The following is a 21,372-nucleotide window of genomic DNA, read 5'->3' on the forward strand; positions in this document are numbered from 1 at the left end:
TCAAGCTCTAGAATTGGAGAAACCTTTTACCGAGAGGGAATTGTTAGATGCAATCCAATCCTGTGGTAGATGGAAATCTCCAGGATGGGATGGTCTTACAGTTGAGTTTTTTCTAGAATATTGGCCTCTTTCGAAGCATACATTGCTGCATATGGTGAACTCTGCTTGGCAAAATCAGAAAATGCCAGACACATGGAAGAGAGGTCTTGTTGAACTCCTTTCAAAAAAGCAAATTTGTGAATCTTTGGCTGATTGGAGACCTATCACACTTATGCTAGTCATTTACAAATTTACTACCAAAATGATTGTTGATCGGCTAAAAGACTATCTACATGATGGGTTGCATCCAGCGCAATATGGTTTTGTTTCTTGTAGGCATATCACAGATAACATTGCTAATGCTTATGTTGGAATCGAATATGCCAAATATATGCAGCAGGATGTTTTGCTATTGCAAGTTGATATTGCCAAAGCTTTTGATAGTGTTAAGTGGGACTTTATTTCATCCACTATGCAGGCTTGGGATTTGGCACAAAAATGCAGCAAGTTATCAATTGGCTATATTAAGATAGTAAAGTTGCATGCATACTTTCAGGGGATATTTCTACAACCTGGACTCTTGGTTGTTCTGTTCAGCAAGGATGTCCCCTCAGTGCTTTACTGTTTGCCATATCCACTCATCCAATGCTTCAATATATGGACCACCTTTTGGACACTGGCATGTTGCACGGATTGGAAATTCCTGGCAGCCGTAGCATGATCGCTCAAGCATATGCTGATGATTCTTTCTTTACCCCGAAAAATACTCACAGCAACCTTCTACATATGGTTTGGCTGCTGGCCTTCATGTCGATTCTCAGAAATCAAAGCTACTGCCGTTGCATGCTAAAGACTGGCATAGTCTTTTGTGGCCTGGAAAAATTGTTCCAACTTCTCAATTGGTTCAACATCTTGGCTATCCACTAGGTTGGGGGCTCACTCGTTCTCAACAAACTGATTGGGTGCTCACAAAGTTGAGGGTAATACTTGAATACTAGAAGCTTGCAACTTGGCCATTACATATTCGATTGCGAATAACACAATCCATTTTGATAGCATACATACAATTCTATCTGCCTCTCATCATGTTCACTAAGGCAGATCTGGTTTCCTTTATGTCTGCTATCGTGGAGATTTTCTGGTGTTCAAAAAATGGCAAGAAAAGTCTCAGATTACTCTCTATGCATCGTCTCTGCTCTCCAAAGATGCACGGGGGTCTGAACATACTCAATATTCAAATGCACATACTTGCTCACAGGGGGGAAATGATGTTGCAGTTTATGCAAGGGGATCAGCCTTGGGCTTTCATGATCCGCTCTTATTTGTTGCATATTGATGCTTCTGCTTTTGGGCATTGGCAGCCTACACAGTGGGATTTTCTATTTGGCTCTATTCAAGGCAAGATCAGAGGCTGCCCTTTTGTCTCTCGTTTGCTTCTTGATTGGAAGCATATTTTATCCCACTTGGAATGGCATGGCAGGGATTCTTTGTCGGGAAATTCCTTGAGGGCTGAGAATATTTATTGGTTCAAAGTATTCCACCTTCCTTTGGCTATACAAGAACCCAGGCGTTCTTATTTTATATCTTTCAAAGGCATTTCTTCTGTGGCGGATGTACCTCAGGATGACGGCACTCTTTTATCTTTTTCTATGGCTGCTAGCAAATATGGTTTGGGAGCTCATTATCGTCCTTTATTGCATAAAATTTCCGAAATGCTCCAACCTTTCTTGCCGGTACCTCGTTTGGAACTTCAGGATAGGCTTGAAGATTGGACTCTGCATTCTTTTTCCTCTTCAGCCCGTCCTTTGAAGCTCTCACATATCACAGTGCCTTCTCTATATAAAGTGTTGTTACTTCCGCCTTAGATTTCTAACAGAGCAAATTTTGTTTGGCATATGGATCGCCCACTGAAGTGGTGGAGAAAGCGGCTGTGTCTCCTTTGGCATTATAAAGTCCCTCTTTGGCAATAGCTTTTCCTTTGGCGAGTCCTACTTGGCATTTTTCCATCTGGGCAGTTACTCGCGCATAGACATATTGCTCCGGCTGTTTGCCATAGATGTCTACATTTTGCTGAATCTGTGCTTCACATCTTTTGGCACTGTCCACACACTTTTGATTTCCTCGCTCTCATTCGACAGGTGCTTCGAGCGAGATTTCCTACTGTTACTTTTGGCAGGTTCTTCTGGTTATTTGGTTTTCATCCAGCTAGACAGGGTTTTCATTTATTTTTTGTTTGGCTGCGCTTCTGGGCATTGTGGACTCTATGGATGGACAGAAATCATAGAGTGTTTGGTGATCCTACTTTTCCATCTTTTGTTTTTTTCAAACGATCTCTGCGGCAATCGTTTTATGATTGTTTTCAGATTCATTTGATTGATCATGATGTATATATAGCTTATACTGAGGTTTTCAGTTGAGTAGTAGTTACTCCGCTTTTGAAGTAACTATGAATGTAATTATTTTACAGAAATAAAATATTTCTTGTCACAAAAAAAGTGTGTGTGTGTGTGTGGAGGATATCCTGCTGGATTCCCCCCCTAGTGACTTGTAATCATTTTCACTTTTCTAGTTTTCAGTTAGCTTCCTGGCTTTTCCTAGGAGCCTATTTGTAATCTTTTTTCTTTTATACTTCATGGTGGGTTTTCACCTCTTTTGAGGTTTCCCACAGAGAAATATCAGATTTCATTAAAAAAAAAAGTGTGTGTGTGACACGCCATTCTGATTGATGACAGGGCTTCGAGCTCATTTTCCATCGACTTCCTTTGGGAAGCAGTTTTGGTTGTTTGGAAGATATACTTCTATCCCAGAGTATGATCATTTCTTCTCCTAGTGTCGATATTGGGCTCTTTGGTCATTGTATCGTGCTCGTACCATTCAACTGTATGAGCACTCTTCAGTGAATGTCTTCCCATACTTTCGAGCTTCTTTGCTTCAGTCTCTACACGATGCTCATTCCTTTGGAGAGGCACAGTTGAAGTATTTAATTAGTTTTCAGTGTTGATAGTAGCTGTCCCCCTCCGGGACAGCTACAAATGTAGATGCTTTTAAATGCAAAATTTCTTTTACAAAAAAAAAGTGTGTGTTTGTGACACGTGCATTACATGGAAGATCTTCCTGCATCCCTGCTCGAAGTGTTCTTTCACTGATTTTAGCTTTGTTGTACTAGCTCTTCTTTGCTAGAGTAGCTATCACGTGTTTTCTTTTCAGCTTCTTCTAGCTTATGAGTAGTAGCTATCACACTTTGGGACAGCTATGAATGTACATTCTTCTTAATGAAGGTTCTTTTACCCAACAAAAAAAGCGTGTGTGTGCGACACCTCTACAATTATAGGCCATCTTGGCCTTTTGCAGACATTAATAAATCTTTCTTTCTTTCTTTATTCATTTGTCTCCGTTAACGTCGTAGTTTTGAGGATGCTCAAGGCAATGAGAATTGGATGAGGGCCATGAAGTCAAAATTAGATTCTATCTTGAAAAACAATATATGGGAACTGGTGGATTTGCCCATAGGGGAGAAAGTGATTGGGACAATGTGGGTTTATAAGATCAAGGGAAAGGTGATGATATCATTGACAGGCATAAGGCTAGGTTGGTTAACGAAGGCTATTCTCAGCAAAAGGGATAGATTATGATGGAACCTTTGCCCCCACTTCTAGGATGACAACAATCAGATGAGTTCTTTCATTGATTACTCATTTTGGGTGGAAAGTACATCAGTTTGATATCAAAACAGCCTTCCTCGATGGAGACTTTCATGAAGAAGTGTTTGTGAGTCATCTTGCTGGTTTTCAGATGCTTGGTCAGTAAGACAAGGTATGCAAGATACATAAGGCATTTCACGGGCTGAAACAAGCTCCATGGGCTTGGTATGAGAAAATTTATACGTATTTTTCCAGTTAGGGTCTACAGAATAGTCCAATTGAGAGGCACAAGTGAAGATAAAATTGCAAATTTCAAGAATAATCTTGAAGGTTGATTTGAGATTTCAGATTTGAGTCTGCTACACTTGATGAAGGCATTGCGCTCAAACAGTCAAATATATTCAAGGACTGTTACACATGTTCAATTTTTAGGACTGCAAGCGTGTTGAACTCCCTGCTAGGCTTGTTGCTGTCCATGCATGATGCAAGTGAACCTTTTCGTGATCGAGTTGAGGTTTGTGTGAGTATTAACCCTAGTTTGGGTCAACCTAGGGGTTTAGAATTTTGTCATGGTGACAGCCTTTGTATTCTTACTCTTGCAACTTCATTTCAAGAGAGCTCCATGTTTTTGCTTGCTCCACCATATCTGTCACAGCTGGAGACCCTGAACATGGGAAGAAAGTAAGGCTGTGTCATCTGCATATAGGAGAATCAGGACCGAGATGTTACTTAGCGAGGTTGTCAAGGTACCAAGATGGGAGACACTCAGTGTGAGTTTTACTACAATTGATTTCATCTTTTATAGTCCAGAGTCTGTGGACAGGGTACTGTGAACCTCTATAAAATACAGATGCTATAGGGAGCTCATGTTTTAGATAGGAAGCTTCTTCATTTTGGTCAAAAGTACATTTGCATGGATCATGAATTCTGTACCATCTCTTCTATATGCTTTTATTGGTACGTGATACTAGTAACCATGTTAAAATATGCTTGGGTTCTGTAAGGTGGGAGCTAGTTATATTGGTTGTCTGTTAGTCTTGATTATGGTAACAAGGCGTGCCGATTTTATTCATTTTTCTGTTGATTATATCTTTGTCAAATGTTTAGAACCTGTAGCCCCTTTGCAGACTTATCTCATCGTTGAAGATGATAAAAACTAGCTGGGATCAGTAGTCTGTCATGGTTTTTGGTGACGTCAATCCTGATAAATGGTGGTTATGGTTTTGCAGATTTTATTTGCTGACGCATTGTATGGGAAAAAGGAATACAGAAGAGCAATGGTAAGAAATTCAGTGCCTAGTATATATCATGCTCGAATCTGTTCTATTTTAACCCCCACAAATTTTGAAAGTTTGTTGATTTGTGCATATCATGTAACCTCAATTAGTCACAGCTTCTATGTGGCTTCTTGGAGCAGAATATCTACAGGCAGGCTCTTCAACAATTTAGAGTGAGTCCCAAACAAAGTGTAAATAGTGGAGGTAGAAATGCATTACCTGTTGGAACCAGAACATCAACTTCCAGTCCAACACATGCATCTGTGGTCAACGAGCACGATGTGAGTTTCTGTTCCCCTTGTGGTGGTGTATTGGGGGTGCACGGATATGTTGATAACCTCGAGCAATGTTAATGAGATGTTTAGTATTTTTTGTTGTCTTTCTCCCTAAATTTTTTTCCAGGTCATCACTAAAGCTTTAGCCTTTGAGAGTGTTTTCCATTTTTGACAATTATTTCCCATTCAATCCCCCTCTCTCCCCCCCCCCCCCGCCCCCCAAATCCCCTTGAAAGAGACCTCTATTAAGTATTGAAAAAGCCCCAAGGGCAGAGTGCTTAAGGCAAAAGTACACCATGCACCGGGAAAGGGTCAATGTCTGCTCAACAAAAAAGCCTGGTTAAAGTCCAAGACTGAGGGGGAAAGTGCCACCTCAAATCTGTAGTGACCTCTGAGTTACAGCCTCTCCATTCCCTGAGGAAAAAATTTTCTCCTGGCAAACCCAGCCCTGGAAGACCCCTGCATACTTGACCAAATGACCATCAAAGTCTGTCCAAATACTGGCCATGGTGTGAGAAGGGTGGACCTGGGAACTATCAAGTGTTGTGTGTTACGCTCTAGCCGAGGTAACATGACCTCGGAAGAATCAGTCGACATTTCCCTTAAAGGATCTATCTTTGTAATATATTTGTTTGCGCTTCATGTAATTGATCGGGAGGGATTTAATGTCAAGGTCCTAGGTGAGGGCTGATAGCACGAGACTAGGTAGATCTAAGGCCAAGGGCCTAGTGCAAAGATTGTGCCTAGGGGCAAAGGATTTAATGCATCCCAAGAGAGGGGTGAAATGTTGCATTAGGAAGGCCCTATATGGATGACATGTGGCATCTAGATCTATCTAGGGGATTGGGGCTTGCTGAGGCTAGAGAGAGAAGAGAAGGGAATTATTCACGTTGATTTTGAGAACGAAGATCCGTGTCTGCTCGTTAGCCTCAGCCAGATATGGCTGGGAGGTGATTCATGGTGCTGCTCCCATGATCTGTAGTAGAAACTAGGAAACAGTGCTTTACAAATTGGTATCAGAGCCCAAGGCTACGATTAGGATGGAATTGACGACCAGCGTGGTGATCAACGGGCGCCGGCTTACGGACTGGCTGAAGCTTCGATCGACAATGGCCTACGCAAGCTAGATAGGGGATAAGAAGGCCTTCACGTATAGAGTGGAGTATAGGTGGCGAGGCGACAGGCTGACCGCGATGGAGCTGCCGACGATGTCCTGATCGATGGCGCTCCCGTAACTACAACGGAAAGGAGGGTGTAGCTGGAACTCGGGAATTAGGCAGGCCTTTTGACGTTGACCGTCTATGATTGATCTTAGATTAACGGAGAGCCCATGCGGGGCAATCGACGAATAGTGAAGCGGTCTACGTTGACGGAGGCTTTTGAGTTGGTATCAGATTGCGACGGGCAGTGGGGCATCGGTGTAGCTAGTCCTAACTATTGGTCAAAAACCCCACACGACGGGCAGACTGCAACAACGCAGCGGACGATAGCGTGGAGCACATGATAGGCAAGGAATTGGGTCCTTTACGTGATCGACGACAGGCCTGGAGTGGTGCTGGAACGGATAGCAGTAGTTCGTGAGCGAGGAGATCATTTGGCACGTACGCTGTGATTTGGGACGCAGAGGCTGGCTAGCCCGTGGTTTGCTGATTTGGCACACGTGTGCTTTGAGTTCTCCAGCTCCGAGCACCCTGCTCGTAACCAGTGACTGGGGCTACGGCCGAGCGACAGTCTGGGACACAGATTGGGCGCAGAAGCGCAGGACTTGACCAGGGAGTTTTCTTTGATCTCCATTAGTTTCGTGTTGTTTTTTTTTCCTTCTCGATTTAGTAGGGTGATGCGCTACTTCCATAGACAGGATAATGTGAATGATCAGCATGCATGAGGCTTCAATGTTGTAGCAGGGACAGATTATGCCTGTGTGTATGCATGTGTGCTTCGATCAGAGTCAGTTTGTAGGAAATTCCCTAGTATAGGGAAAAGCGCCATCTGAGATATATGCCTGTATTAAATGCTTGATCAGTGTGAATGTGGGATTGTAGGAATTCCCTAGTATAGGGAATTGTGTCAGACTGTCAGTACGCTGAATTGTGTCAGCTTGTAAATACAGTTTTCTAGTGGTGGTTTAAAAAAAAAAAAACCCCCAAATCAAAACAAAATAAAAACAAACCAAAACACCCATTGAACGGAATGGAAGCAGAAGAAGGGGCTTCCAGGAGGGACCCTGGTGACAAGAGTCCGGCCGACCCAGCAGGGGTCGCGCCCAGTAGCTCACACTTTATCTGGCAGGATTGCATTGTTGGAGGATGCCTTGCAACAGCTGTTAGCGCAGCAATTACAGGCCAATGCAGGGCAGTCCGAACCTAGGAGAGCGATACAGAGTATGTCTGCCAGACCTTCTCGAGAGGAGAAGGGAAAGGCTCCAATGGAACCGGAGTCTAGCGTTCATACGGTCGAGCCTAGGAAGGCTAAAGTGCCAAATATTGCCAATTACAGACCGGAAAAGTATTCTGGTCGGATGAACGACCGTAGTTCCGATGTCATTGAGACCTGGTTGCACAAATGGGACGAGGCGTTCGCCATTTGTGAAATTAGAAATGACATCAAGAAGATCCGTGAGGCCACCCACATGTTTAGTGAGGTAGCGGATCGGTGGTGGATTAAATAACAAAAAGATGGTATAGCATCCACTACCTGGGAGGGGTTTAAAAGAGAGTTCAGGAAACACTTCTTACCTCCTGACGAAGCATCCCGAGCTTGGGATCAATATAGGAACCTTCGTCAGAGAAATTTATCAGTGGCAGAATTACACTGATAAGCTTCGAGAGAGTGTAATGAAGGTTGACGAACCCCTGCCTCAATCAATCCAAGTGAAAGATTTCATATTTGGATTGAATGATTGAATAAAAATGGAAGTTCGGGCTAAGTACGCGAACACGTTAGATGATGCAATAGCTATAGCCCTGAACTATGAGGATGCCAAGGGCAGCAAGTTAAGTAGGTTTGCACAGGTCGGAACCCAGTATGGGTATCCAAAGAAATCTGGGTTTAAGAAGAAGTGGGCTAGTAGAGGGAGTGGTTCGCAGCCGAGTGGTCAAGCCAAGCAGGCGAGACCGGCTGAAACTCCTAAATCGAGTACCACCATTGGAGTGAAAAGGAAAGTAACCCCAATGGCAGCCCGGGCTTGGTCTAAGTCTCCCTTGAACCCAGAACAAAGGGAAAAAGCGAGGAGAGAAGGCTTATGTTTTGGTTGCCTTCAGCCTCACCAGTGGAAGGATTGTCCACGTAACAAAGATCGTCGGATGGCTGAGATGGTGATCTCAGAGTGCGACGTGGAGATGCAGGGAAGTCCCAGAGCGGAAAAGATGCAGATTTAGCTAGCGGGATCTTCCCAGAGGTTAGTACCTTGTTTGTTATGTGTGTCTGTTGCTAAGCTAGTGACGAGTGCACCTGATAACATCCTATCTAAGCCCGCAGCAACGGGACATACAGCCTTTAATGATACGGAGTTAATTAAAATGAAAGGGCAAGTGGCCAATCATGATGTCATTGTGTTGTTTGACTCGGCGTCAACTCACAATGTGATTAACTCCAAGCTCGTGAAGAGGCTGAAATTAAAGACAAGTCCATCTGACTATGCGTATACAATCAGGATGGCAGATGGAAGTTCAACTGAAGTATGGGACCAAAGGGTTACCCAGTTGGAGCTTCGGATTCAGGACTATACTGAGAAGCTTGATTTTGAAATGACCAAGCTTGCTCATGCAGATATAGCCCTGGGTATGGCGTGGCATTCTAAGAAGAATCCAGCCATTGATTGGAAAAAGCACGTATATCAATTCAAGATGAATGATGTGCTTTATGTCTTGCGAGGTGAAAAAGATATACCTCAGGGACCGTTGGTTTCCGTGATGGAAATCCGAAAAGCTCAGGAAGAGTTTTTATTCCTTTGCACAACATCGGTAGAGCCGGTTGATGATTCTTCGGCTAGCACTGATGTTACGCAAAGTGGTGAGATGGCCAAGCTGGCTAATCTTATAACAGAGGAGTTCTCTGACTGTTTTAGGGATGAACTACCTTATGGGTTACCTCCAGAGCGGAAAGTTCAACATAAGATTGAACTGATCCCGGGGGCAGAGCTTGTAAATAGACCTCCCTATAGAATGAGTTTTATTGAAGAGGCGGAGGTGCGTAGACAACTGGAAGAATACCTCAAGTTGGGGCAGATTCAACCAAGTTTCTCACCTTTTGCTTCACCAGTGATATTAAAGAAGAAAAAGGATGATACGTTTCGCCTCTGTATAGATTACAGAGCATTGAATAATATTACTGTTAAGCACAGGTATCCGATGGCTCGGATTGATGATTTGCTAGATGCATTACATGGAGCCGTGATTTTCAGCAAGATAGATCTTAAGTGTGGCTACCATCAGATCCGGATTAGAGCCGAGGATGTGCATAAAACCGCTTTCAGAAGCAGGTTTGGTCATTATGAGTTTTTGGTAATGCCCTTCGGACTTACCAATGCTCCAGCGACCTTCGTCATGCTGATGAACGATTTACTACATCCGTATATCGAAAAGTTCGTAGTACATTTTATTGACGATATCCTGATATTCAATAAAAGTATTACTGAGCATCGTGAACACTTAAGAGTAGTGTTCAGTACTTTGAGGAAAGCTAGTCTTTATGTAAATAAAAATAAAACTATACTGTGTATGGTTAGGCTTGAATATTTAGGATTCATAATTACTCCACAGGGGGTAGAAATGGATCTGAAGAAAGTGGCTGCGATACTAACTTGGCCAATCCCTCAGAGTCTGACCGCATTGCGATCATTCTTGGGATTTGTCCAGTTTTATAGAAGGCATATCAAAGGATATTCCGGAATAGTATCACCATTGACTGATCTGACCTCAGATAAAGTACCTTTTATTGGGGGACAGAATCAACAAGAAAGTTTTAACACCATAAAACAAGCTGTGGTCACAGGACCGGTGTTAAAAATAGTTGATCCCCAGAAATCGTTGTTCCTAGAAACCGATGCAAGTGGCATTGCGGTAGGAGCAGTTCTCCTTCAAGAGGGAAGGCCAGTGGCCTTTGAAAGCAAGAAGCTTTCTCCCTCTCAAAGGAATTGGCCAACTCATGAATTAGAGTTGTACGTTGCTATCCATGCTTTGAAAACATGGAGGCATTATTTGTATGGTTCAGAGTTTTATGTGGATGTGGATCATGATACTCTGAAACATTTTTGTAAACAGCCTGACTTGAGGGGCCGCCAAGCTAGGTGGGCAGAGCTCATGCAGGAGTTTAATCTAACGATTCGGTACCGAAGAGGAAAGGACAATAAGGTTGCTGATGCGTTGTCTGGCATTATGCACAACCTGACTTTCACGGTATTAGAGAGTGCTCTAATGACCGAGATCAGAGAAACTCAAAAGGTGGACGAGTTTGTCCAGAGCTTATGGCCTAAGGCTCATGTGTTAAAACCCGGGGAAAATGGAAAGGATGACCTGGCATCCAGAAAAGGCCAAACTTATGCAAGATATACCATTAGGGATGGTATGCTAGTTAGAAATGGCAAGGTTGTAGTACCTAGTCAGAATGATCTCAGGCAGAGAGTCATTCGACAATGCCATGATAGCCCGTGTGCGGGACATCCAGGAGTCGAGAAGACATATGATCTCGTGAAGCGAGATTTCTTTTCGCCAAAGATGAAAAAGCATATTCATGAATATGTGACACGGTGTTTCTCGTGTCAGGTAAGTAAGGCCGAGCGGGTGAAGCCACCCGGACTTTTACAACCCTTGGAAATACCACTAAGTAAGTGGGAGAGCATTTCCATGGACTTTATTGTGCCTACGACACAAGGAGGGTATGATTCTATCCTTGTGGTGGTTGATCGTCTAATCAAGATGGTTCACTTCATTCCGACTAGAGAGTCTGTTAGTGCCCCGCAAGTGGCGGATTTGTTCATTAAACATATATTTCGTCTGCATGGATTGCCTAGATCCATAGTGTTAGACCGAGATGTCATATTTACCGGTCATTTTTGGACAGCGGTATTTGAGACACTAAGGACTGAGTTGGGAATGAGTAGTGGGGATCATTCTGAGACGGATGGTCAGACGGAGAGAGTCAACCAAACTTTAGAGGATATGCTGAGAGCATATGTGTCGTTGAGGCAACATACGTGGGACAAGTGGTTGCCATTGTTGGAGTTTGCCTACAATGATAGAAAACATTCCTCTATTGGGTTCAGTCCGTTTGAGCTGAACTATGGTTATAGACCAGCCAATCCAACTATAGTTGGAGTACCTCAGAAACTAGTGCCGCGAACTTTGTAGTTCAGATGCGGGAGATGCTAGCATTTGTGAGAGCTAATATCCGCCAGGGGATGGATAGAGCCAAGGTGTATGCGGATGAAAACCGGTCTATAACAGTATTTAAGGAAGGAGAAAAAGTTTTTCTCAGAGTTCCTTCGCACTCGAAGTCGTTGACTTCAGGAGAGTGTGCTAAGTTATCACCTCGATACTGTGGGCCGTGGTTAATTCTAAAGAGAATAGGCAGTGTAGCCTATAAATTAGAATTGCCACAGGGGTGTAAGGTGCACCCGGTTTTTCATGTTTCGCGCTTAAAGAAATTTTTACATACAGATGACTCACTAATCGAAGGTGTGGTTTTGTTTCAGGAGATAGAGGATATTGCAAGGCGCAAATCAACAAGAATCCTGGACCGAGGAACAATGCAAATACAAAATCGGAAGATACCCACGGTGTTGGTTGCATGGCATGGTCAACCTCTATCCGAAGCTACCTGGGAATCCGTATATCAGTTGCGGAGAGTGTTCCCAGACTTTATCATCGAGGACGCTGATGTCTGAAGAAGGAAGGATTGTTACACTCTAGCCGAGGTAACATGACCTCGGAAGAATCAGTCGACATTTCCCTTAAAGGATCTATCTTTGTAATATATTTGTTTGCGCTTCATGTAATTGATCGGGAGGGATTTAATGTCAAGGTCCTAGGTGAGGGCTGATAGCACGAGACTAGGTAGATCTAAGGCCAAGGGCCTAGTGCAAAGATTGTGCCTAGGGGCAAAGGATTTAATGCATCCCAAGAGAGGGGTGAAATGTTGCATTAGGAAGGCCCTATATGGATGACATGTGGCATCTAGATCTATCTAGGGAATTGGGGCTTGCTGAGGCTAGAGAGAGAAGAGAAGGGAATTATTCACGTTGATTTTGAGAACGAAGATCTCTGTCTGCTCGTTAGCCTTAGCGAGATATGGCTGTGTTGTGCATCTAGATCTCTAGATGTGCTAGGTTGAAAGGCTCGCTATGATCTCCTAGCACGTCTCCACAGGCTTGTGCAAGTCTATAAGGAGAGGAGAGAACAACATCCAGAGAGCAAAACCCAACCAAATGATGCTGAAACGAAAAGCCCAAGAGAAGCTATGCATCTGATAGATCACCTGAGGTCCCAATAGAGAGTGCTAAGTCACTAAGCCCTAGGTGATGAAGAAATCAAATGTACTCACCCTTTTAGACAACCCTGGCTGTTTGCAGCAGATAGGCAACATGGGCAAGAAGAAGGCTCGAACCCTGACCTCCACTGATTCAATCGCTTCATGAATAGAAAGCCAAAAGAAAAGAGTGATTTTTCTATTCCTGAGAGCTTCGAGAGCCTTCCAAAATTCTGAAACTCCTTCCAGTGAGATGCTCTGGAGGGCTTCCATCACCTAACACTGAAACCTCTTGGCATTGCTAACAGTTTAGTGGAAGATGGGAGGCTCTTTTCATGGTTTCCTCCATCAATCCACTCCAACTTCACAAGATCCCAGTGCAAGTACTTTATGTGGACATCCCAAAATCCAAATCCTTTATGAGCCCAAAGGAATGTCCTCGGGACATGGATCTAAATACCAGCCAGAAGCCAAAAGCATCGCTACACATGGCCCACAATCTTGACTGGCTAAAAGCCCTCTGTATCTCACTGTAGATTATGAAATGAAGTGGGATGACTGTCCTCGAACCATCCATCTAAGCCAACAAATATACCTTGAACTGATTTATTATCCAGTTTTCTTTTGCTGGTATCATGAATACAAGCATAAGCGTAATGATGAAGTTGTCCCACAAGTCTGGAAGAGTGGTGAGAAGAAGATCAACTCGCTATGGATCAGGCATCTTCTCACCAAGCATTGCTAGTTGATCTATCAGGTCTTTGAGCTGATTCAAATGGTCATTTACGTTGTGACTCTCTCGCATTATTGTAAGTCTACTCAATTATCTTTCAATGATTAATGACTAAGGCTTTTTGCGTATAGCATATTCATAGGTGGTTTGTAATGTCTTCCAGGCTTCAGCTGGAGTTTGCAGGTTTCTAACTATAGGGACTATGTTATCCTTGATGCTCAGATTTGTGACTCTTCTCATCATCACTCCCGAAGTTATCTCTTGGACGTTTTTTAGTCCCATTAATTGTAACCCATAACTTTCGAGCTTTGAGAATATGCTTGAGTTTCCAGATGCGATAGTTGGTTTCATCCAACCTAGCACCTTCTGGAAGGGAACATTCAATGGCTTGACTCATTGTGCCTTAACATGCATATCACATAGGCTATGTGAGTGTGGTGTGTGCTGTAATAGGGCAGATCAAGCAAATGAAAGTAATGACACCTAAGCAAATGATTGATACTTTCTAATTGAAGCACAATCGAATGAGATACCCATGGCTTAAGCCTTTATTTCTATTGAAGGTGACTAGGAATTATGACGTTGCTCGCCCTCGAACCCGAAACCACCTCCAAGCAACTGGTGCTCTTCTCTTAGTGCGACAGGATCTCTTGGCTATTGTAAGCTCCTTGTGAGAGGATAACAAGGTATGTGATGATTACATGTGAGTAGCTTTTGATGACAAGGATCAAGTGGGTAAAAGAGGGCCCAAGTTATGCAACTGGCTGCCTTGCTCTCTGAAAATAGAGGATCTACAAATGTAAGTGGCTGGTTCTCTAAGAAAAAGCAAATACACAATGAATGCGTCTTCATAAGCCCTCAATGTGAGGCACTTGTGGATCTCAAGAAGCACAGAAAACACTTGCAAGTGGCGAGGATAGGGGGAAATATTTGATGGTGAGGCTAATGTGGCCTTATAACCACTCAAAATAGGCGGCACACTTCAACTAGGGTTTGTGGTGACCTCAGTTTTTGTTTTCCGCCAAAAAAACAGACTGCAATGGCTCAAAACAAACTTTCGTCGAGTCCGTCAGGTTTCATTGACAAAAAAAATGGGATTCTCTCGATGGAGATTTAAATGTCCGTTTTCCTTCCTTTTCCCCTTGTTTCTTTGGAGCTAGGGCAGCTTTGTCCTTTAGTGTTGTTGATGCAAGATCCCCCCCCCCAAAAAAAAAAGACTTCTATTAAGTATGGAAAAAACCTACAGAGCAAGCTCGAAGCAGAAGTACATCATGCATGGCATGAACAAAAAGACCAACCAAAATGGGTCAACAGAGAACCTTAGTACAAGCTTTAAAGAAACCAAGGTGGAGCCTGAAAGTGCCACATCAATCTTGCTATAGACGTAGAGAAGAAGGGAGAGCCCCTCCATGCCCTAAGGAAAATATCCCTCCTGGTAGAGGCCTCTCCAGAACCCTGCTTGGTTGCCCAACTGGCCATCAAAGTGTCTCTGGTATCAGTCCAAATACTGGCCAAAGTATGGGAGGGATAGACCCGATGCAGGATTTTCCTCATGGGTTTGTGCCCTCTTTTGCGTGTTTGCCTCTTTTTTTATTTGCAGGTTCAAGCATCAAGAATTTCCGCTTCTTCTTAGTATGAATCTTTGTTGCTTCTGCTTGAGACTTCGATTGTCTGATTGTTGATTCTGCTTGCAAAGCAAGTATGGACTGCAAAGCCTATGCAGGTATCACATGTTGTCTTTCAAAAATTTGGCCTGTTTCTCTTAGCTCTGGAAGCACCGCTTTCAAATCTTTGATTTGTCTCACTCAGAAAAGGACACGCTGCCTAAGTTTCTTTTCAATGTCTTTTCTGGAAAAAGTTTCTTTTTAGTATGGTTGTAAAGTGCCACCGCGATGATCAACGTATACAACAGTTTACCCCTTTGGATTGCACACTTTCACGCTCATCACTACTAGCTTGATGTGAGGCCTTGTTGTCGTTGCTTAATTTCATAGGGCTGATTGCCATTTGCAATGAGCTTATATTTGTCGAAAGACTTTGAACTTGGGACGAGGAAGTGCCTTTGTAAACATATCTGCTATGTTGTCCTCTGTGGGAAGATAGGACAACTCTATGTTTCTTGCTGACAACCGCTCCCGAACATAATGATAGTGAACTTCAATATGCTTCGTACGCGCATGAAACACTGGGTTACGCGCAATGGCCAAAGCACTCTGGCTATCAATGTAGACAATAGTGGAGGATGTCTGGCGAATACCAAGATCTGTAAGTAACTGTCGAAGCCAAACACACTCTACTGTAGCGGTGAAAGCTACCCTGTGCTCAGCCTCACAGCTAGACGTGGCAACTGTTGGTTGCTTCTTGCTGAGCCAAGAGATACATGAATTGCCAAGCAAAAAACAATTGCCAGTATGTGACACTGCGGTGTCGGAACATCCTGCCCAGTCACTATCCGTGTAAGCATGCATGGTAAGTGAACCCTGATCACCATAGAAGAGGGCTAAATCCTGAGTGCCTCTGAGATATCTGAAGACTCTCTTCACTGTCTGCCAATGCTGTGAACTGGGCATGTGCATGAATCTGCTGAGCTGAGATACTGCATACTGCAAGTCAGGTCTGGTGTGACATAAATAAATAAGGCATCCAACAGCCTGCTGATAAAGAGTGAGATCGCATGGTGGGCTCCCGATGGTGCTCATGATCTCGTCTGTCCACCCAGATCCTGCCCGAACTCTGCTAGAAACTCTCCTGTAAAGTGCCATGATAGCCCAAATGATCTCCTGGTCATAGCCCAAGTCCTGTAGGCACCGTATGAGGCAGGCTCTCGGAACCGTGTCAAATGCCTTGCAGAAATCCACAAAGCAAGAGTGAGCAAGAGTGAGAGCTGAACGTAGGTCTATTGAATAGTGGCCTGAAATGAAGTGTAGTACAAAAGAGAAGTGGGGGGTTTTGTCTAAGTGACAAAACCCTATCTTATCCACTAACCATAGTTAGGGATTAGACTGTGGTTAGGGGGCAAAACCTCTATGAGGGAAAAGTGAAGATGCAAGACATGGAAATGGAATGGAAAGGAAAAGCAAGACTAGGAAAGCATAATGGAAATTAAATAATGCGAGAAAGAAATATACAACTAAGCAAAGTACTTACATGATCAAGAAAGGCATGAGGCTTGATGAAAATGACAATGAAAGTACAATGCCTTCATAGGATAGGCACACACACTCTAAGTGTCAAATGTGTATGGGATAAGTCCCATAGTGACACATGGCACTCTAGGATATAAAGTAGTATAGTACTACTCTGGAACACACTAAAAGTCACTCAAATTGACTCCATTTCCTAACACCCCCCATGGAGGAAAGGTGAGGGACTACTGGAATGGAACCAAGAACAGAATATGACAATGATGGTCATCAAAATTGTGCATGTCGGTCTAGAACTAGACATGGCTCCCACACAATCTCAGAGGCAAGTGAGCACGGCTCAGAGTTTAGTGAGCATAACATAGAAATCTCATCTAGCATGGCTCAGAGGCTCATCATGCATGGATGCATGATCAACTCAGAGGTCTAGGAGACCAATGCACCAACAAATAGACCTATCAAAGCCAAAAATACATGGCTCCCACAGTACATCCCCACCTGGCTCCAAAGACTAATGAGGAACATGGAGCCACACACCAAAAATATAAAAGAAATATATCATTTTTGGAGGACTATCCAAGGCAGAGGACCTTTATTGACTCAACACACATGATTTATTGCATTGATTTTTGGGAAACACCCCCAGGGCAGAGTACCCAAATATATTATGCTTTAGAAAGCAAAATCATGATCTCCATCAACCTCTAGATGCGGGAGACAGACTGTAAGAGCATGATCCTGTGTCGGTGGGTCATCTTCATCTGCATCATCACCAGTGGCGGATGCCACCCAATTGGCATGATCGTTGGATTGTTGTTGAGCAAGCTTCTGGTAACACCTATCCTCCATATGATCGAGCTTGTTGCAGTAAGTGCACTTGAATGACTTGAATGTCTTTCCTCGTGCTGGTGGAGTCGATGGCCTAAGTCTCCATTTGCTGGTGGAGGCAAGTGCCTGTGTAGTATCCGCTAAATAGGATGGAGATTCTTTGTTGAGGCGATCCTTTTCAAGCAAAAGAGACCCCATATCTTCGAATGTAGTCGATGCAATGCGAAGTACTTCAAGGGCATTGTCAAAGGGAGAAATCCCTTCCATACTTGTCATCAGGACAGCCATATTGTCCTTGTCATCCGGGCAACACTTCAAATTGGAGAGTTGTTGAACTAAAGATTGAATTTTTGCTATGTGCGCACTCAAAGTATCAGACTCTTCCATTTTCAGCTTATAAAATTGCATTTTCAGAAATACCTTGGAGTTGGTGATCTTGTTACCAAATATATTCTCGAGGCGTGCCCAAATCTCCTTTGCCTTGGACTTGAAGTCGATGTGATGAATCAATGAATCATGTAGGCAAAGCCCGATGATTGCAATGGCCCTCGAATTGTGTTGCTTCCAAATCTTTCATGTTTGAAGCTCCGTTGATGCCTCAAGTGCTTCATCATCTTCAATGGCATCCCAAACATTCTCCTTCATGAGAAGGAGTTGTACTTTTGTTTGCCATGTGGGAAATCCGTCTCCCTTGAATTTGTCCACAAGGAGAGAGTTGGTGGAAAGCGAACCTATAAAGCTGGCAGCTAGGAGAGAGAAGAGTGATGGATAGAATGAAGGGCACAAGCGAGCTGAGGGAGAAGTGGAGGACTAAGGAAGAAATGGAAGAAATGGCGGGTAAAAGGAAAAAAAAAAGGCAGGCACAATGGAGATGTAGGAGAGGAAGAAATGGCGGGCATAATATAGGCACCAACTTGCGGGCAGCAGCTCCAAGAGAATATCATGCAAAAGGAGGAAATGGCGGGCTAGAACAGAGGTCAACGATGAAGAGGATGGACAGCTCCACGTTGAGCTGGCTGCATCATGCTTGGGCTGTCAAATCATTGAGCTCCAGAACAAAACTCACGTGCAGAAACAAATTTCGTCACTTCTTGCAAGGGTTGTAACTTTTCACAGAAAACTCAGATTGCAATGATGTAAAAACAAAATTTGTAGTACTCAAGGTCCTCTACAACTTTGCTGAAGACACAAAGCCGTGATTCTGCTTCTAGATCCGGATAGAAGCGTCACATCGTCCGCAGGTCACCGAAAGATGTAGTTGAAGGAAGGAGAAGAGAGGTGGCAGATCATGGCGTGGAGAAGAGAGCTCTAGATGGAATTGGAGAAGCCATTCCTCCAAGGGGAATGAGAGAGAGAGGCTTCAATGTCCTCAATCTCTTACCTCAACCTCTTGGAAGATAGTCTAGCTCTGATACCATATGAAGATGGAAAACATGGAATGGAATGGAAAGGAAAAGCAAGACTAGGAAAGCATAATGGAAATGAAATAATGCGAGAAAGAAATATACAACTAAGTAAAGTACTTACATGATCAAGAAAGGCATGAGGCTTGATGAAAATGACAATGAAAGTACAATGCCTTTATAGGATAGGCACACACACTTTAAGTGTCAAATGTGTATGGGATAAGTCCCATAGTGACACATGGCACTCTAGGATAGAAAGTAGTATAGTACTACTCTAGAACACACTAAAAGTCACTCAAATTGACTCCATTTCCTAACAAAAATTGCCCCTAACCCACTCATTACATTACATTGGCCACTGTCTAGAATATGATAATAATTCTAACATGAGTCCCATCCTTGGAAAGGAAAACGTGTGCATCTTCTTCGACAAGCATTCGTACAAATGTGCTTTGAGAGTACATGTATTTTTTGGAGGGTCTATCACCTTGTCTTGTATCTTAACCAAAATATAATAAAAACTGTTGTTCTCCAAAAATCATTTTTCATAGAAAACAATGCTGGTGGTCATGTGGTAGGAAGTCATTTGGAGTCTAGCAAACAAGCAAGGATCATTTGGAAGGGGATCACTAGACTACTCAGCACCTTTAATCATTCTCCTTTCTTCACGACCTGGGCTCGGTAGCATGGCTCTCTCCTTTCGAGGCTCCTAAAGAGGCCTTTTTGTTCATGTTAAGCCTAGAGGCGTCTGAAAGTGACTTGCAACAAAAAGGCACAAGCATTTTCCATATATGTGGTATCTTCGAGTAGTTTCACATCAATTTATATGTGTCTCACACATTTCGTGCTAACAATTTTATAGTTTTGAGCATCTAAACAGTCAGAATTGCCCTTGCAAGGTGTCCTTTCTTCTATGCGTCTCTTATTGGCATGGTGTGGCACTTGTCAGCCACAGCCTTGGTTTCTTCCAACATTTGCATATCCTCAGATATGAATCAACTGCTACCTTTTCCTCAATAACAGCCCTTCTCTCATGAGGGTCAAGATTATATAGTGTTTGGGTAAGTATTCTAGTAAGTACAATGCTGTTGTCATGCTGGAAGTCGTATATGAAACAACGATAACCATCAAATATCACTTTGTAGCCATTTACTACATCACCTGTGACTGAAATGACTTCCACTTGACCAATGCCTCTCACCAGATAAGATGCATTATTGACACATGTAACTATGGCCCTCTTACGTGTGGATGTTTTTGTCGAAGCTATACTTATAGATTAATATAAAATCCTGATGAAAGTTTATCAAGCTAGCTTTTTTAGTTTGACAAATATGATAGAACATAGTATGCTTGTATAATTTTCTTTTGAATTTTGAAGTAAGAGATGTAAATCCTGGCAAAACTTTAAAAATTTTCACATAAAAGCTTCAAATTCTAGCAAATGTTTCAAACCTTTATGCACACAAACTTTCAACACCAATATAAAGTTTTCAACACCACTATAAAGTTTCCTTAGCAAAACTAACATGAAAAATTAATCCATGATCCAAAGACAAAGAGTTTCTTGCAAGAGGTGAAGTGCTTGGAAGCACTATCAAAATACCAATCTGACATAGACTCAGCCACAAATAAAGCTGCATCATGCTTGGAAGGATTGCAATGGCATGTGAGAACAAATGCCATCATCACTAGCAATATTTTTCTGTGTCATGGCTGTGATCACCTGCAGTAGGAGCATCTAAAATTGCAAATACTTGCTACTTCTTCTCTTCTGAAGCAATGCACTTTTGGCATTTTGAAATGTCATGTCCAGGCTTTGTGCAATAATTGCATCTCTTTTTCTTCTTGCCATAACCCTTGCTAGAAGGAGATGAGGTACTAGCATTATCCTTAGGCTTGCTGAAATTGTTGCACTCCTTGCCTTTGCCTTACTAATTGTACTAACTGTCCTGATCTAGCCTATAAGGATCATACCAGGAAAAATGTTGGTTGGGAGGTGAACGCTACGCCAAGAATCTTACTCAAGGTGGTTAGTTTAAGGTTGATGGCCTTAACAGACATTTAACTAGTAGCAGAAGTGCAGTTCGAATGTGCATAGTGAGCTTTATCACGTATCATCCATCAGTGATATGAGCTTTATGCAAGCCTGGGTGGAATACCATTGGGAATCTTGGTGTTAGTGAAACCCTTTGGACTAGGCTACTATCGCCCTTGCTTTGCTCCATGGGATGGTGTGTCATGAGGTAGTTTGATGCTATGATGCTGCAACGCGTGATGTTTTTGGAGGATAGGATCATGCTTCCATGTCTTGTGGATCCAATTAGTGTGGGCATCTCTTATGTGAAGAAGAACTTTGTAACCACCTGTTGTGTCGAGGTCCGTATTACTGCATGTCTCATGATTTTGGATAGGTAATTGGTGGCCCCGAATGCCGAGAGAGTATCAGTGTGTTGGCCAAGCTGGTTAGTGATTGAATTCATATCGTTCTAATACTAATTGGGTTGGGTTGGGTTGGGTTGTGTCGTGTCGTGTCTGCGTGTGTGTGCGCGCACGCGTGGAAGTT

General features: G+C 43.1%; 1 protein-coding gene across 3 annotated transcripts in view; it reads left to right on the forward strand.

Annotated features, from left to right (window-relative positions):
• Window positions 1-21,372, forward strand: part of APC7 (tetratricopeptide repeat (TPR)-containing protein) — a 158,079-nt gene that overhangs the window by 45,212 nt on the left and 91,495 nt on the right. For all 3 annotated transcript variants that reach the window (XM_087388798.1, XM_087388791.1, XM_087388782.1), the window contains 2 exons: window positions 4,910-4,960; window positions 5,098-5,238. In XM_087388798.1, coding sequence (XP_087244924.1) covers window positions 4,910-4,960; window positions 5,098-5,238 — 192 coding nt within the window. The remainder of the gene's footprint in view (window positions 1-4,909; window positions 4,961-5,097; window positions 5,239-21,372) is intronic.

Source organism: Dipteris shenzhenensis, chromosome 2, assembly GCF_047967505.1.
Source record: "Dipteris shenzhenensis isolate YYH24624 ecotype China chromosome 2, Dip_SZ_1.0, whole genome shotgun sequence".
Classification (NCBI taxonomy): Eukaryota; Viridiplantae; Streptophyta; class Polypodiopsida; order Gleicheniales; family Dipteridaceae; genus Dipteris; species Dipteris shenzhenensis.